General features: G+C 63.1%; 3 protein-coding genes across 4 annotated transcripts in view; 1 reads left to right on the top strand and 2 right to left on the bottom strand.

Annotated features, from left to right (window-relative positions):
• Positions 1-2,061, bottom strand: part of SCAI (suppressor of cancer cell invasion) — a 38,625-nt gene extending 36,564 nt beyond the window's left edge. Inside the window, exon 1 of one of the 2 annotated variants that reach the window (XM_017810115.1) lies at positions 2,036-2,061. The gene's annotated coding sequence lies outside the window, so the exon portion shown is untranslated. Of the gene's footprint in view, positions 1-1,488; positions 1,574-2,035 lie in introns of those variants that run through there. The other variant, XM_017810113.1, reaches the window with a different exon arrangement.
• Positions 2,062-2,251: 190 nt separating this feature from the next.
• RPL35 (ribosomal protein L35) lies at positions 2,252-3,923 on the top strand. The gene is made up of 4 exons (XM_017810189.1): positions 2,252-2,341; positions 2,612-2,748; positions 2,996-3,077; positions 3,735-3,923. Exons 1-4 carry the CDS (start codon positions 2,339-2,341, stop codon positions 3,882-3,884), a joined length of 372 nt encoding a protein of 123 aa, XP_017665678.1. The 5' UTR covers positions 2,252-2,338; the 3' UTR covers positions 3,885-3,923.
• Positions 3,924-10,072: 6,149 nt separating this feature from the next.
• On the bottom strand, positions 10,073-17,518 carry OLFML2A (olfactomedin like 2A). The gene is made up of 8 exons (XM_017810182.1): positions 17,446-17,518; positions 13,455-13,718; positions 13,187-13,294; positions 12,907-13,092; positions 12,427-12,688; positions 12,084-12,314; positions 11,740-11,925; positions 10,073-11,498 (listed from the first exon to the last, which is right to left on the bottom strand). The coding sequence occupies exons 1-8, from the start codon at positions 17,509-17,511 to the stop codon at positions 10,897-10,899; spliced, it is 1,905 nt and encodes a 634-aa protein (XP_017665671.1). The 5' UTR covers positions 17,512-17,518; the 3' UTR covers positions 10,073-10,896.
• Positions 17,519-17,673: the final 155 nt, after the last annotated feature.

Genomic DNA, 17,673 nt, shown 5'->3' with positions numbered 1-17,673 from the left:
TTTGTGTGCACTGGCTGTAGTGCTTTGGCAGCTCAGAACTACGCTCTGCTCCTAGTGAAGTGACTGTTTCTTTCAATCAACATAAATTGTGGTCCAGTTTATCCAAACATCTTAAAAGAGACTGACTTTGAAAACGAAGAATCTTTTCTCTACACACACGACCGACAGTCAGGCTCCTGAATTGCTCCCTTGACAGCCTGGGCTGGGGACGGCACAACCACCACGCCACGGGTTCAGGTGAGGTGAGAGACACTGGGCAGGGACTGCACTGCAAACTCCCACAGCAACATCCACACCAGGATGATCTTCCCCGACTTCCAAAGGCTGCTACCCGCCCGGCAGCCCTGCTGCTCGCAGGAGCAGTGGGAAGCACACACATGCTGGGAGACACACTCACATTTTAGTCATCATATGGTCCCACAGCGCTGCTTTGCATTAGCTTGGACAAGATGCCATGAATTACAGGTTGTGTTTGCACAGCTTGTGCAAAATCTACAGATTTTTTACATTAAGGGACACATTTTGCAGGTTGGAGGACTAGAATTGCTTAGCCCAGACGCAGCTTAGGTGTGGAAGCTTGGAGCCTGGTTATTAAATGAAAAAAGAGCAATTCAGACTTCAACAATAACAGGTCCTATTCTGTGGTGGGAGATCAGAGCTGCAAACATGCAGTCTTGATCCTGAACATTTTACCTGTGACAGCCTTTGCTTATGGACATTTTAATAGGGCAAGAAATTTGGGGGGATGACACAACATAACAACCATCCAGCTTCTGTCCCCAAGGACATCTCACGTCACCTATTGTCCACAGCGTTTCTCCGTACAAAAAAAGAATTTGGTGGAGAGGGACCTGCCGCAATAAAAGTTTAAAATCAGAACAAACCCCTGATGATTCCATCAAACCTGCAATTTGGGTATCCAGCACTGCACGGACTGCCCCTGTAAAACCCTGCACCGTTCCGTCCCACCGGATTCGTTTGCAGACGCTGGATGCAGGTACCTGTCACAGGCAGGCTCAACAGCTCCAGCCTCGCCCGGAGCGAGCGGGAGGGGAGCGCGGGGAACGCAGAAGTTAATAAAGAGGGGGTCGTTCGGGGAATTATTTCAGCTACGCCGCCAATCCGGGCCTAAGCATTAGACGTGTCACATCGCGTTCCTGCTCTCCGTTAGCGGCGGAGGCAGCGGGGGCGCACGGCCCCGCGCAGCCCCCGGGCCCCGCAGCCCCTGCCCCGCACCGCGGCACCGGGCGCGGACCCGCCGGGGATGCTCCGCGCAGCCCCGCCCGCACCTGCCGCCTTACCTGTGCTCCCGCTCGCGGCGGGGCTGCTCCGCCGGGCCCGGGACTCTGCGGAGGCGACACCGCGGTGAGGGAGCGCCGCCGCTAGGCCTGCCCCGAGGCGCCCGCAGCCGCCGCCGCTCCCGCCCGCCCCCGCCGCCGCCCCGCCCGCGCCCCGCGCCCGCCTGTGCCGCCGCTCCGCCCCCCGCACCTGGAGGCCGGGCCAGAGCGGGGCAGGCGCTGCCGGGCGGCCCCGCTCACCGTCCGCCCCCGCGGCTGCCGCTGCCAGTGCCGGTGCGGGCGCGGCCGCAGCGCCGCCGCCGCCGCCGCCGCCGAGGCTCGGGGAGCGCGGCTGCCGCCTCACGCCGGTCCGCGCCGGCCGGCCCCGCCCCCGCGCGCACCGATTGGCCGAGCGCCCGGGCTGGCGGCGAGCCGGCCCTCTGATTGGCCACGCCCGCCGTCAATCGCGAGGCCTCGCCCTCCCGCGCGCGGCCGGTGAGGCGCGGCGGCTGCCTGGAAACGGCGGCGGCACCGCGGGCACCGGCACCGCGGGCACCGGCACCGGCACCGGCTGTCTGTCCGTGTGTGTCTGTGTGTGTGTGTCTGTGTGTGTGTGTGTCTGTGTGTGCTGTGCGGCCTCCTGCGCGCACGGCCTTGCCCCTGCCTCTGATCCTGATCCTGCCCCGCTCCGTCGCGGCGACCGCTCCCGCCCCGCCCGCCGTCACGTCCCCACCGCTGCCGGTGTGAGAGTGCCGCACCTCGGCCAGCGCAGGAACACCGGCTGCGCTCCGCCAGGGCTCCGGCGGCCGGGAGAGGGCGGCGGCAGCTGCAGCTCGGGGCCGGCTCGGCGCCGCTCCCGCGGGGCCGCAGCGCCCGGGGCCGCCGCCGCCTCCCGCGCTCGCTGTCAGCGCCTCGGCCGGTTCCACCGCGCGGCCCGCGGGGGGAGCGCGGCGCGCGGGCTGCTCCCCCCGCCCGGCCGTGCCTTGGTACGGCCCGGCCGCGGCACCGCCCCTGTCCCTGCGCGGCTTCCGTCCTTCCGGCCCGCGCCGCGCGCCGCCGTCATGGTGAGAGAGCCCGGAGCGGGATCCACCGGGAATCCACCGGCATCCGCCGGGAACGGGGAACGGGAACGGGGAGCGGGCATCTACCGGGAATCCACTGGGAACGGGGGCCGGGAATGGGGATCCACCGGCATCCGCCGGGAGCGGGGGCCGGGAATGGCGGACTACCGGGAGCCGGCACCGTGGATCTGCCCGCATCCCACTGGGAACAGGGGCCGGCAGCCCGGCCCATCCCGCCGGGGCAGCCGGGGACACTGACGGCTTTTCCCGCAGGCCAAGATCAAGGCCCGAGACCTGCGCGGGAAGAAGAAGGAGGAGCTGCTGAAGCAGTTGGACGATCTGAAGGTGGAGCTGTCGCAGCTGCGCGTGGCCAAAGTGACTGGCGGGGCCGCGTCCAAGCTCTCCAAGATGTGAGTGGGCCGGGGGACACGGGGCTGAGCCGGGTCTGGGAGCTGTCACAGCCCGTGTGCTGGGAAGGTACAAACGGCGGGGAAGAGGAGCGGATCTGTAGGGCTGGAAGCCGATCCGTCTCTGCTCGGAGGGGGTGAGCCGGGAGGTGTTGGTGTTCGCTGTAACCGGTGCGGGGCAGGTTGGCGGTCAGAGCACACACAGTGTGCTGGATCCATGTCCTCAGACGTGACTCTGTCCCTCCTGCAGCCGCGTGGTGCGTAAATCCATCGCCAGAGTGTTGACTGTCATCAACCAGACCCAGAAGGAGAACTTGAGGAAGTTCTACAAGGTGGGGACAAACACCTTTTACACTGGCCTTTTCTCTCTTATTGTTCTCAATTGCGGTTTGTGGAAGGAACTGGTTTTGTAGGTTGCTACTTAAGATTAAAACTCAGTGAGAAAAGCTCATTTATGTTCAGTTTTAAAGTTCTCTCATCATGGTTCCTTTTTAAGTATTATTGCAAGAATTCTGTAAGTTGTGTGTGAGTCTGCTTTTGCCAGGAGAGTCTCCTGGCAGCATCCCTCTGGAGTGTGATGAGCTTCCTGGGAGGTGCACTTTGCACAAATGCAGATACTCTTTTAATCTAAATTTAAATTCATGTTTCAGGTGGCCAAGGAGCTTTATCACTCAAGAAGTTCTTAGAATATTATTTCTTGGGGTTTAAATGACATCAAATAGGGCAGGGAAAAAAAAGAACTTTCCAAGAGGTGTTGGGTAACTGGGACTTAAGATGAAGCATTGCTTGAACTTGAGTCAAAGCTGGTACAACTGCTGCAAAAGTTATAATCAGCTCTTGTTTCCCAGCAGAGAGAAGGTCTCTCAAACCTCCAGACTGGGATGATGGTGCCAAGGGAAAGAGGTTTAAACAGTGGTGCTGATGCTCTGGCAGGAGCTCGGCTCTGAGAGCAGTGTCTAAACTTGACTGTTGTGTGTCTTTGCAAACAGGGCAAGAAGTACAAACCCCTGGACCTGCGGCCCAAGAAGACCCGGGCCATGCGGCGCCGGCTCAACAAGCACGAGGAGAACCTCAAGACCAAGAAGCAGCAGCGGAAGGAACGTCTGTACCCAGCCCGGAAATACGCCATCAAGGCATAGCCGGGGCTGGGGGCTCATTAAATGGAGTTTGCTTTGCAAGTGTCACTGGTGGTTTTTTTGGTACTGGTGGGTAAAGAAGTCATCAGCTTTGTGGAGGGACATGGAGGATTCACAGGATGTGTGTTTGACTGCACAAAATACAGAGCTGGCAGTTTTTATTTTCCTCTTTGTGGAGCAGGCAGTGGGTACAGATCTGTGAGGTTCGTTCAACTCGCCATGTAAAAATAATTTAATCTGAGATTGATTTAGAGTGGAAGTTTTTCACAGATGTTTGCAGTCAGTCAATATCACTTCAGTAGCTTAAGAGCAAATATTTAAAGTTTTGTCATGTGCCAGTGTTTTAAGTGTTATCAGAAATGAATGAATTTGCTGAGGGGCTTTAGAGGTCTTCATGGAACCTGAAGGATTCTGTCAGCACTTGATTTGGATCTCTGGCCAACTCACTGTAGCCCCCAAGAGCCCCCCTGGGGGCAATAGTTTCAGCCCAGGTGCTCTCTCTGGATGTGGACACTGGTGAGGGCAGGTAAGCTCAGAACACTGAGCTCCAAGAGTGGCATCTCTGAACTCCCAGGGCATCCCTGGCCTCACAGTTCCACACTTCCACCTGCAGAGCACAGCAAGGGTTAAATGCTCTGACTTTGTCCCCTAAGGAGTTCTTTGGGACTCAAGATGGGGTTGCAGTTCCAAAGGCCTTTTTTGGTTCTGCTGTGAGGGAGAGTTCCGCGGTGCTGCTGGAGCGTGAGGGCTCAGCACTCATGGTTTGTGTTAGTGCGGCCAACGCATTCGAACGTGAAAAATTCCCTACCCATTAGGGAGTTCCTAGATGGGATCCAGATTCTGCCTGGGGAAAAGATCTTAATTCTGCTCACTCAATGAAGGATTTTTAAGCCTCAAGCAAGTTTTGTCAAGAGAGGCCTAATTGCCTGTGGTTCAGGGAATTTTCCCTACATGGCGGCATCGTGAGGAGTGGCAGCTCCATGATGTCACCAGGGCTGTGCCAGGGCTTTGTTGGGAGCTTGGAGTGAGATGGGACGTGTCTGGCAGCGAAGGGGACCTGGCCTGGCACAGCCCTGGGCCCAGGCTGCCAGAGCGTGCCGTAGGACAGCGTGCTGCGTGTGGGAACTGGCTCCTTGGCTCACACAGTATTCCCAGGAAAGCAGGCAGGGTTACAAATGGCTTTGTGTTACCATCTCTGTGTATCCTGCTGTGGCCAGCCCTGAGCTGCTCCAGAAGAAGCACAAGCTGCTGGCCCAGCTTGTGTGGCCCCCCAGAATCAGGAGCACATCCCTGTGAGGATCCCCGATCTCACATTTCTGCCCCAGGAGCCTGATGCCCAAAGGAGACAGGAGAGAGGCTGGTCCCCTGTGCTGGGAATGGGGCGGGCTGGGGCAGGTGGCTTCTGCCAGATCATGCTCGGCTCCGTTTGGGCTTCTCTTTGGAGAGTTGTGTGCCCTGTGCTGCTCTGGCAGCCAGGTGGCTCTGCCACCATTCCCGACATGGCAAAGCAAACACAGCACGAACTGTGCACTGTGCACTGTGCACCTCAGAGTCCGGTGACAGTCAGGGTGTGCTCCAGGTGTCACCTTCCACCCCAGCCACGGGAGCAGCTGTGCTGCCGAGAGAGGATCTGCTGTCTCCAGGATCCAGTCGCAGTACAGATCACTGAGTGCCAACCAGTAACGGGGGGGGAGGGACAAAAATGGAGAAGAACCCCCAACTAATTAGCAGGCACTGAAAATCCCCGAGCCATCCCGTGCTGAAGTGGGAGCCACTATGGGAGAACAGCTCAGGCTTTGTGCACAGCCCACAGCAGCCATTTGAGGAGGTGAACAGGTTCTGGCACTAAATCCTGGGGCTGAATTACTCCATCCACCCGTAGCCAGATGGCAAAACCAACCAGTCCGGCCCTTCCATCAGAAGGGCCCTGTGCTGTTACGGGACACATCCCACAGACAAGAGCCCTTTAAGTGACCGGGAACAACACACTGATTGAGTGGACATGCAGGTGAAGTGATGAGCTCCCTCCAGGGCACAGGTGAAGACACTTGTTCCTGCTGTGAGTGCAAGGCAGAGCCTGTCCTGGCTGTGTTTCCAGTGGTCTGTGCTGGTTCCCACTTTACCAGCCAGCCCCAGAGGATGGCTGTGCTGCCCCAGCTCCCTGGCAGAAGCTGCTGCTGTCGGGGCTGAGCGTAGGCTCTTCAGCCTTGCTGGTCCCCAAAGTGAGGAGTGCCCAGTGGCAGAACCCCCAGCAAAGGGCCACACGCTCCCCAGAACACCCCAGTGCTGTGCTGGCTCTGAGGGGACCACACAGCATCACCCCTGCGTCACTGCTGGCAGTGTGGCCCCTGTCCCCCTCTGGCAGGGTGCTGGGGGTGTGTAGGGTGGGTTTCCTGAAGCCCTGTCCTGGGGGACCCCCTGCTCCCCAGCACTGACCCCGCACAGCTGCCAGCGCCGGCCCTGGGTTTAGCACCAGTGTTTGCAGAGCGTCGGGGCCTTGGAGGCTCACACTGTTTATTTGTTCCTCGTAACTGAAGATGTCCCTCAGCCCTGGAGCAGCTTCCTGGGAAAAGCCATTCTTCAGCAAATAAATAATTTCCCGGGCGGGGAGGAGGACAGAGGCGCAGCTGCTGGCTGGCTGCGGGGCATGGCCCGGGGCTGGTGCCGCTGGGGGGGAACCCTGGCCCTGTGCCCTGGAACACGTTCAGCAGCACCAGATGTTCCTGCCCGGCACAGCGGGCACAGCCCCGAGTGGATGGTGTCCGTGGGAGCTGGCAGCTCCCGCTCCTGGACCCCGTTCTGCAGCTGGGGCAGGGGCTGAGGGAATGGGGGACCTGCAGAGGGAGATTTGAGTCATGGAATCAGAGTCATTTAGGTTGGAAAAGACCCTCAAGACTGTTCAACTATAAACTTAGCATTGCTGAGAGAAGCTCGGGCCCCACCTCCTTTGGCTGGTGTTTGCTGCGATGGACACAAACCCCAGCTCTTCTAATGCTCCTGGCATTGCTCCTGTCACTGCTCCTGTCACCTCCCTCTGCCGGGACAGCCCTGAGCTGCTGTCCTGAGTGCTCCCACGGGGGGTGACCCCATTTCTGCATGCAGCAGGATGTGTGGAGATGGGATATGGACACACAAGGTGCTGTGCAGGGCAGGGAGCTTGGGAGCAACCACCCTGGGCAGGTCCTGGTGCCCTTGGCCACGCCCTGCCACGCTGCCCACTGCCCTCCACATACCAGGAAGAGCTGGCCCTGCACGGCTGCGTGTGAGCAGCGTCTGGCACATCTGGTGACCACAAGCCCCACGTTGTGAGCCCAGCCCAGTGGGGAAATGCCGCGTCCCGCCGGCGGCGCAGATGGCCCAGGTCTGCCCGGGGCAGCCACCCGCGCCCGGCCCTGAATGCCCGTTTTGTTGGCCAGGCTGGGGCAGGACTAGCCCCCACACTGCCCTGGCCCTGCTGCTCCATGAATACAGGCAGTGTCTGGACGCAAGTGCTGCACTTCAGGGCCCTGCACCCGCTGTCCCGGGGGCTCTCAGGCAAAGGTGACCCTGGGGCTCTCTGGGACAGGGGCTAATGTGTGCTGGGGCTCCTGGCCCCCAGCCAGCCCAGCTGTGCATCTGCAGGGAGATGAAGAAAGCCCCTGCGTCGGGCTGAGCAGAACCTGGCCACGAGAGTGGCCTGCGGGCAGCCCTCTCCTCCTGCCTTGCTGTGCCCTGGGTGCTGCTGGGGAAGGGGTGTTTGCAGGTGCCCCCTGCCACCCCGAGGGGCTGCCGTGCCAGGGCCTGGGGTGCTGTGGAGCTGGCAGCAGCAAGCCTGGGAACAGATTTCTGTTTCCACTGGTGAGTGAGTCAGCGGTGGCACCGCCAAGGCCCGTGGGTCCCCTCCCTTCCCTCCGGCCACCGCCACCACCCACCCGCTGCCCAGCCCTTTCCCACAGCTGCCCAGGGTTGTCAGCCTTGGCACCTGTGGCTCCATGTCACCTCACATCCCTGCATCACCCTGCAGCTCTCCAGACACTGAGCAGGGCCCCTGGTGGCACCAGCGATGTGGCACATGTCCCAGCGCAGGCGGCCGATGGGTGGGGGCACAGCATGAGGGCTGTGGCACTGGGACTGAGCCTCCTGATCCCCATGGAGGACCTGGGGACTGCTGGGCTCTGCCAAGAGGCTGCTGGTGTGGCTGGGCACCACGTCCCAGGCACAGCTCTCTGCTGAGCCCCTGGTCCTGAAACCTGGCTGTGCCTGGACAGCTGTGGGATCCGGGTGGAGGCAGCTCTTGAGGTGGGACAAGGACCCAGGTTTTGGTGCACCCCCAGTGGGTGCCAACAGGCTGCAGCCATGGACAGGCTCTGGCCAGGATGTCCCTGGCACTGTGCCCTGCTCACTGTACATCCTGCTCACCCAAAGACTGGCCACCCCTGGCTCACCTCAGCCCCGAGGCAGTTCTGTGCTGGGGCACCATGGGGAGAGCAGGACGCCAGCCTGGGCAGCGGGGCCAGGAATGAGGCAAAACCACCACAAACAAACCAGCCCAGCCAGTAACTGAGAAGGAGGCGGGGGGGGGATCAGGGCTCACTGCCTGGCTGCACCGAGGGCAGCCGTGCCCACGGGAGGGGATTTTGGGACTGAGGGCTGCGGCACCAGAGCCACCTGCCCAGACGGCCTCGGCTGCCCTTCCCAGGCGCCACATTGCTGTCACGGGGCCCTTGGGCACCACAGCCCCCCAACATCCCTGTCTCAAGCTTCATTTGCTGCTTGCTGCTGAACTGAGAGATTTTAATCTTTTAATCACGTTATGAGCCGAGGTGGTGCCGGCCACGCACAGGAGGAATGTCTGGAAGTCAGCAGCGCCCGTCACGGTGGGAGCCCATCCTGCCCCCACCCACATGTCCCCACCGTGTACTGCCTGGGGACCCCCATGTTCCCCAGCCTGCCTTGTCCTGCCTGAGACTGCAACTTGCACCAGGAAAAGGCCCCGGGACCAGAGACCAGGACCAGGCATCGGGGACGGGTGCCAGGACAAGGATCAGCTCGCAAAGGGCTGCTGGGGCTGAAGCTCCTCGCGGCAGCCCAAACGACCCAACACAAGGTAGTCCTCTGACCACGCAGGTTTCATTCCCCCCTTCCCATGTTTTCTGACCGAGGGGAGCAGCCCTGCGCAGCACGGAGCCACGGCAGCCCCTGCGGAAGAACAACAAAGCCCTGGAATTAGAGATGTGCTGGGAGTTTACTTTACCACAAAAAAATGTCAGAAATCCGCATTGTTTGGACAGGGATTTGCTGGGGATCGCTAGATAAAAGCCTGGCAGGGACCCAGCCCGGGGGGAAAAGTCGGCCGGTTCCTTTCTGTGGCGAGGACTCGCGGCCAAGCGAGGCGAGCAGCGCAGCGCTGGTGCGGGGTCCGGGCCGAGGCAGGGCGGGGGCTGCTGGGGCCGCCGTGAGCCAGAGCAGCACCTGGGAGCAGCGTGGGTCCAGGGAAGGGGGTGCCAGGCTGCCCACGCCTGGCACCGGCTTCAGGTCTTTGCAGGGGAAAACATTTCCGCCTCCCGGGACACCGCCTGGCTCCGCGGCACCGAGAGCCCGGGCGCAGCCCCACGGCCCCCGCCGGCGTGCGGGGCTCGGCGGGGCCCAGGGCAGGCTGCCCTCGCACGCACGGACGGGGGCAGGAGGGCGCTGGGCGCGGGGGCTGCTCTCACCCCGAGCCCCCCGGCAGCTCCGCGCTTGCCAAGTTCTGCAGCAGCGCCGGGGCAGCTGCTCCCGCCGTGCCCACGCTCAGCTGCTCCGCTCTCCAGCAGCGGGGCTCGGCTCCCGGCGGCTCTCGGGCTGCAGCTCAGGCTGGGCCATGCCAAATCCCCTTTACCCCAGGACACAGCAGCGTTTGCTGCCCCGGGTCTGGTCTGAGATCTGCCTGCCACTGTGCTGCCATGGCATCGTGCCGGTGCTGCCGGGGGGATGTGGGGTGTCCCTCTGGGATCGGCGTGGGGAGCTGTGCCTGCCAGGAGTGCAGTGAACAGCAGCCACGTGTGACAGCAACCCCTGGGCACTCCTGGCCGTGGGACAGGACAGTGAAGGACAGGGATGGCGAGGGACAGGGACAGTGAGGGATGGGGCTGGCGAGCGCCTGCCCTGCCCGCTCCTCCCTGCCCAGCCTGAGGACAAACGATAGCACATGCAGCCCGCTTTCACATGTTATGTTTTAATACTGTTCACGTCTAAAATGACCAAAACCAAGCCAAGCGCCCGCAGCCCCTTGCCCTGCCTCACCTGGAGAGCGAGAGGGCCACGGGCTCCCCTGCCCAGGGTTCGCTGCAGGCAGGTGTGCAGGCAGGTGTGCAGGCAGGACACCCCGGTGCTGCGGGCTGGCTCCTCTGCACCCGCTGCCTGAAGGGGCCTCATACAGCTCCAGTGAATGCGTTTAAATAACAAGCTAATGAGCGGCAAAAGCAAGGGCATCTTAACCACATTTCCTAAAATAGCAACCGGCACCTGTTGCTCGTGCCTGGCAGCCGGGGGCCCTGCCCGCCTCGTGGGGCCGGGTGCAGGCCAGGGCACGGGGCTGTCCCGCACTCATGCCGCTGGCAGCTGCGGTGCCGGCACGCGGGGTCCCGGTGGGTGTGTGAGGAGGGGGCTTGGCTGGGGGCAGTGCAGTGGGTGCTCAGTGCAGTGGTATGGGGTGGGTGCTGCTGTGGTGCCAGTGGTGCCGGAGGGATGTGGGGCTGGGCTTCTCTCTGTTCCCCAGGAAGGCGATGCCAGCCGAGCTGCCGTGGTCCGGGGGCCACGTTGTCGTGGGGGTGTCTGCGGGGGGCTGTGCTCACGCGCACTCCCTGCCCCGCAGTGCAGTGGGCACGGGGCAGCTGACGGGCACAGAGGATGGGGAGGGGGTTGGGGTGGAAGCCGGGCTGTCGCCACAGCCCTGGTCCAGCTGGGGTCGGGGTGCCGGGCCCAGGCTGCATCAGGGTGCCCCAGCCAGGCACAGCAGAGGGTGGGTGCAGGAGGGCTGATGGGAACCCCCGGATGCTCAGACCACAAAGTGGAGCCCGTATGTCATCTGATGGCCGTTGTCCCAGGCGTAGAGCACCTTCTCCTTGGGGTTGTAGTCGACCTGCGTGGTGAAGGAGTAGTGGTTGAGGAAGGGCAGTCGGAGCTCTGCCTCCGTGTTCGTGTGCGTGTCAAAGGCGTAGGAGATCTGCCCTTCCTTCTGGCTGTAGGTGTCTACAGCGTAGAGGATGCCACAGATGATGAAGCAGTTCCCGTAGGTGTTGCGCTTCAGCCCCGTCTTCCAGGTGGTTTCCTTGCGCACTGAGAGGTCCCCGGGGTCGAGTCGGCTCAGCACGATCACCTCCTGCTGCGAGTAGTCGTAGTCCACAGAGGGGTAGATAACCCAGAGCCCGCTCTCATCCACAGCAAAGTCAATGTCTGAGTGGCCCCTCCACTTCCAGGGCGTTGTGTCCTCATACACCACATCGTGGAGCAGCGCCCAGCCCGCCACGTACCGCTCCTTCAGGTCATACTTGATGATGTTCTTGGTGAAGGCACGGTTGTAGTAGAAGGCCCCCCGGTACACCACATGCCCGGTGCCAATCCAGTTGTAGGGCAGCTTGTAGAGGTTGCTCCAGCGGCCTGTGAGGGGGTGGGAGAGGCGCTGGGACCCGCTGCAGCACTGGGTCCCATGCACAATGGCCCGAGTGTGCAGGCAGTGGCAGGGGACTTGTGTCCCCCTCACTGCCCTGTGGGTGCTCCCAGTGCAGGTCCCCATGAGCTGCCCACTGCCCCAGGGCTGGCACAGCCAGTGTCACACGGCACTGGGCACTCACCCAGGAGGAGCCGAGGCCCCTGCACCCACTCGGCTGCTGACTCTCACCCTGCTTGAAGTTCTCGAGGCTCCTGAACTCCACCAGGCTGTTCCCATAGTAGTAGTTGGTGACATAGATACGGTCATCCTTGGCTGCCGGGTCCTTCATCCAGGCCCCCTCGTTGCGCCCGTAGCTGTGGTGCTCCATGGGAGGCTCCACCGACTCGATGGTGCCTTCGCACTCCACCTCCTTCACTGGGTACCATGGAGGAGGAGGACGAGGGCTTATCCCTGCCCCAGGCAGCTGCCTTCTCCTCCTTCCCCATGGCACGGCTATTGCTGACCTGGCCTGGCCACAGGCACTGGGACTGCTGGGCCGGGTGCCCCCTCCCAGCTGCCCCCCACTCACCCACCTCTGTTTGGTGTTTCGGGGTCCCCAGTGCTGTCATCCCCCTGCCCAAGGGGGCTGGGGGGGCTGCGGGTGGTGCTGCGGGGGGCTGGGGCAGTGCTGGGCACAGCCGTGGTGTTGGGCACGGCGGTCTCTGTCTGTGCAACAGCTTGGGCTGGGGTCCCCTCAGCTGCAGGGGGTGGGGGGCCCCTCTCCTCCTGCTGCTCCGGCACAGCTGGCCCCCTTGCAGGGCTCTCTGTGGGGGGACAAGCTGGGAGTCAGTGCATTTGCAGGGGCAGCCCCAGGCCCTCTGCCTCGGTGGGAGGGTGCTCCCATGCCCCCCGCCTGTGCCCCACGCCGGGACTCACCGCGGCTGCCGGCCGGCCCCTCCGCCGCTCCCGCCTGCCCCACCTTGTAGTACGTGATGCCTCGGACCACGGTCTGCTGGTGCGCCAGGGGCTTGGGCTTGGGTGTGGGCTGGGACCCTGCCCTGGCCTTGGTGTTCTCCTTTTTGGGCTTCTCAGGCTTCAGTGGCTTCTCCTTGGGCGCTCGAGGGGCCACCTTGTCCCCCAGTGCCTTGCGGGTGCTGGGGTACCGCCCCGCCTCCTTCTCTCGGCCGCCTGCCGTGTCCTGGGGGGCACAGCCTGTCAGACCCCCTCCCCTCCCATCCCTCCACTTCCCTGCTGCCACCGAGCCAGGCAGTGGGCACAGGCACCAGCCCCTGGCTGCCAGGGGTGCACCTCTCACAAGCCTGGGGGAGCTCAGCTCTGCCTGGCAGCACCGGCTGTGCCTGTGCAGGGCTGGGCCCTGGGGTACCTATGGCTCGGGGTACCTGTGGCTCGGGGTACCTGTGCCTTGCTCTCGGGGACAGCAGCCGCGTCCTTCTGCAGCAGCTGGTAACCCAGGTTGGAGATCTCCTTCTTGATGCTGAGCATGATGTCGGAGTAGTTCTCGTAGCGTTTCATCTGGTTGGTGAGGTGCAGGACGCTCTCCTTCATGAAGTCGTTCTCCCTGCTCAGGTTAGTCTTGATGGTCTGCAGGAGAGGAGAGGCTGGAACCACAGCACCACCAGAAAGTCCTGAGCAGTTCAGCAGGGAGCACTGCAGGGATGGTGCTGCCAGAGCTCACCTCCTCCAGTGTGTTCATCTGGGCCACCACCTTGCTGATGTAGGAGTGCACCTTCATCAGGTCCATGCTGTACAGCGTTCCCTCCAGCAGGTCCACCATGGACTGCAGCTGCAGAGGAAGAGCAGGGATGGGCCACAGGGCAGGGCTGAGACATGGGGCAGGGGCAGAATGTGGGGGTGAGGCACAGGGCACAGGAGCGGGCACAGGGCAGGGCTGTGCAGTGCGGGGAGGGTGCGTCTGGTCCCCAGTCCCACCACGCCTCAGGTACCTTGAAGAGCTCAGGCGCCTGCTTCTTCAGCTTCTCCATCTTCCACTCGTTCTCACAGGGGTTCAGCGAGGAGGGGGGCGCAGTGCAGGAGCACTTGCAGTCGGCCCCCGAGCTCACCGTCTCCACCGTGTAGAAATCCTCCACGCGCGCGCTGCCGTTCCTGACGCGGCTGCAGGCGTCCTTGCTCAGCGGCCGCAGGATGCACTTGCAGCGGCAGTCGGAGCCCTCCGAGGTCATCCTGACCTGGTCCGTGTCACCCAGCGCCTGTGGGACTCGTGGTGAGCCTGGTGTCTCACCAGGGCACCGCTGACCCCAGCAAGCCATCACAGCCCTCCTCCTCTCTTTTGCCTGCCCAGAGTTCTCCCACCACCCCAGGGGCTCCTGGTTGTGCCCCAGTGAGCATGGGGCAGAGTCTGGCCCAGAGCACCGTGTCTCACCGCTCTGCACCCGGGCTGACGGTGACAAAGCCCAGGCAGCTGCTTGTCCCTATGGCCACCAGAGCGTTTTGGGGGCCAGGTAATCCAGGCCCACTTCTGTGGCTGTTTCCCAGCCTCCAGCAAGACCCGAGTGAGCAGGGACGGTGGTAAGACCCAGCAGTGACTCTGTGCCCCCACGCCCACGGCCTCCAGCCCACACAGGGTTCGTTGTTCGTGGTGACATTGCAGCCACCTCAGGGTGAGCTCGGCCCCTCCAGACTCCGGCAATGGCCCCAGGCACATGCTCAAGGACTCTGTTGTTTCCACACATGGCCCTGACTCACGCTATGAGCCAGGGTGCTTTTCAGCCGGTTTAGCCCAGTTCTCCCCTAGTCCCGCTGTGCTCAGGAACAAGGGAGCCGAGCCCCCCGAGCCCCCCACCACTGGCTGTGCACCCTGGGGGATGCCTGGGCTGGCAGGAGCTGTGCTGGGTGCCCTGTGTGCAGGGATGCGCCTGCTCCAAGCACCCGTGAGGGTGGGACAACAGCAACAGGCAGTGCAGTGACCCTGGAGGGACAGGGCTCTGCCCACAGGGACTCTGACTCATCCTGGGAAACAGAATGGTGGCAGAGCTGGGAAACAAGTTGAGCTCTGGCTCCCGGTCCTCCCCGGACCACAGCGGAGCACAGTGCGGCGTGGGAAAGGGCAGAGGCCCACGGGGTCCATGTCCTGCCTGCAGGCAGCACCCATGGCCACACAGGGACCCTCCCTTCAGAGCCCAACTGGGATGACACGCTGGTGGCACCGGGGCAGCAGCTCTCCCTGAGCACTGCCCGTGCAGCACAGACCCCAGGCTCCCCATAGCCCACATGGGCCAGGGGCTTCCTTCTCTTCCTGAAGGGCTGCAAAACCTCATGCATTTTGCATTTCAAAAAACCCTCTTTCATTCAAAGGGAAACCAGGTCCCGCTGGCTGAAGGAAAACACGGGTGGGGGGGGCAAAGGGTTGTAAATTGAGGAGGATCTAATCAAGCTCTCAGCAGGGAGCAGGGCAGAGACCCCCTTCCCAAACACCAAGTCGACAGGCTTACACCTCTCCGGGCCCCCTGGCCTCCCCATGGCCATGCTGGTGCTTGTGCAAACAGGCAGGAGGATTCACAGTCCGGCCACGGGCTGCCGTCCCCTCCTCACAGAGCCGGGCAGCTCCCCAGGCCCGAGCTGGGCAGCTGTGCTGGCCATGAGCAATGTCTGTCCAGGACACTGAGCTGCATGAGGTCCTGGTGTGCACACACATCCCTGTGGGAACCCCACTCAAGGTCCCAGGGCGCCTCATGGGAGTCCCACTTCAATTCCTAGCCGGGGTCCCCTATTCCCACCAACACCCAAGCACCGGTGAAGGTTCCACCATGGCAGCACAGCCCCACACCCAGGCACACACTGCAATCCCACCCACCCTCAGCACCTTCTGCAGGGCAGGGCTGCAGCTGCCTGGGCTGGCAGCTCTTTCCCAAAGGAGCAGGTGACTGTGGGCTGTGGGTCCCCTCCCACGGCCCTGGCACGCTGTGGTGGGAGGCACGAGTGGCACAGAGGCCCTGCATGTCCCACTGGGGTGAGGCACAAACAGGCGGGTGCCCAGAGCAACAAACGTGCCTGGAGCAGCCACAGCAGCTGTGACACTGCACGGTGAGGGGGTGTCCGGCACACAGAGCCTCCCCCATGGCAGGAAGGGCCAAGCCCTTCCCAGGGACCCCCCAGTTCCAGCCCTGTGTGTGCCTCACTGCTCCACAGCCGGGGCAGCCGCCCGCCTTCATGTGGGGCCGTAACACTAAACCTTGTTCTGCCTTTTACCAGCTCCTTAAACAGGAACCACATGTTCTATTTATACAGAAAAACTCATAAACAAGGAAATATTAAAAACCAGGCTCTGACGTGGGGAGCCTCTGCAAGGGTCACCTGCCGTGGGTGCCCTCTGTCAGCCTGTGCCTGGCTGTGCCCGGCTTGGCAGGGCACAGCCCACACCTGCCATACACATGAACACTGGACAGGTGGGTCTGGATGTGGAGGCACAAGGCAGCCTGTGCTGCACTGCCTGCTCCGGGTGGGAATCCAACGGCTCCCTGAGAAACCCGTGTGAGGGCTGCTACAGCCCCATGGAGGCTCTGGTGGTTCTTTCCCTGGATCCCCCCGCTCACTGCAGACCCCAGCCCAGGGTGCAGGAGGTGGGTGCCGCCCATCCTCCGGAGTGGGTCCCAGATCCACAGGGGCTGGACAGCCATGGCTGGTGTGGGAGAGTGTCCCTGCACTTTGCTGAGGGTTTCCACACTCCCAGCTTTACGAGCTGGGTAATTTTCCCAGTTTTTGAAACCTCCTGCAAGAGCATCCATGTGAGCACTGAGTTTGTGACATTATTTGGAGAAAGCAGGACCTTTGACAATGACCCTTGGCCAGCTTTTAAGCTCTCCTTTGGCTGCTGCCAGAGGACTCGTCTGGGAGGAAAACACGCTGTGTTGATAAGCTGCTGCGCCGCACGCCTCTGGCACAGCTGCTGGAAGGCATGTCCCCGTCATGGGAGGGAAACCATGTCACCCTCCTCTTCCTCCTCCTCCCAGGCTTGGCACAAGGTGTCAAACACATCCTGCAGCCGAGGCAGAGCGGTGCTGGCAGGGCTGGGCCGTGGCTGACGGCAGCCAGGCCCCGGGTGCTGGCGCTGCTCGGGCGTCCCGTGTCGGTCACGGGGACATGGCCATGCCAAGCACTTGTGTGGCACACACATGCCCACTGAAGGGATCTCATCCAACAGCAAGAACTGAGAAAACACCTCCGAGCACAGCAGGCAGCACCTGCGGGGAGGGAGGCATGGAGGAGGCGACAGCACCGTGTGGGTCCGTGGGCTGCGGATCTCAGAGTCCTTCGGGCAGCATCATCCCTGGCACCCTGCCGGGAACCCAGTGCAGGGCATTCCAGGCTTTGGATATCTGTTCCCAGCCAAGTGCTGCTGACAACAGCTGTGCTATCGTCCTATTCCACCAAATGTCTTCGAAAATTCTGTATTTTTAACATTTTGGTGATCCTGGCAGTAGCTGCGCCCAGCACCATCCCTCTGGGCTGGATCCCGGTGTCCCTGCTCCGGCCCCCGAGGCCACTGACCCCGTGGGAGACAGGTTCCAGCTGGAACCGAGGGCTCCTGAATCCCCGGGAGAGGCTGGCTCCCCCCGCTTCCCGCGCCTCACCCCCGCGGGGGAAGGCTTGTCCGGGCTATTCTCTCTGGCACGGAGTCGCTCATTGCAGCGCCCATCGCTGCAGCGCCGGGGCTCGGGCACCTCCCAACCCCGCGAGCGCGCCCCCCGCCCGGGCCATTCCCTGCGCCGAACCCGCACCGCGAGGGGAGCACCGGCACCCGCAACGGCCCCTCCCGGGACCCCCGCCCGGGACCCCCCGACCCGCCGGGCACCGCCGGGGACACCGGACCTGCCCCCGTCCGCTCCCAGCACCGCCGGGCAGGGCGGCCGGGACCCCCTGGCCGTGGTCGCCATCCCGGTCCCGACCCCCGTCGGTGCCGGTGCGGCCCGTCCTTACCGTGGCGGTGCCGCGCGCCGCGGCCAGCGCCGGGAGCAGGAGCGCGGGGAGCAGCAGCGCCCGCATGGCGAGAGCGGCGGCGACCGCCCGCACCGACCGCCCGCTCCGCCCGGCCCGGCCCGGCCCGGCGGCGGGGAGGAGGAGCCGCCCGTCCCGCCCGCCCGTCCGTCCCGCCCCGTCCCGGCGGCGGCACCGGGGTCCCAGCAGCGGCGCCGCGGCGGCGAGGGC

Source organism: Lepidothrix coronata, unplaced genomic scaffold (assembly GCF_001604755.1).
Source record: "Lepidothrix coronata isolate B3197 unplaced genomic scaffold, Lepidothrix_coronata-1.0 Scaffold28, whole genome shotgun sequence".
Taxonomy (NCBI): Eukaryota; Metazoa; Chordata; class Aves; order Passeriformes; family Pipridae; genus Lepidothrix; species Lepidothrix coronata.
This window is presented reverse-complemented; position numbering and strand designations above follow the sequence as displayed.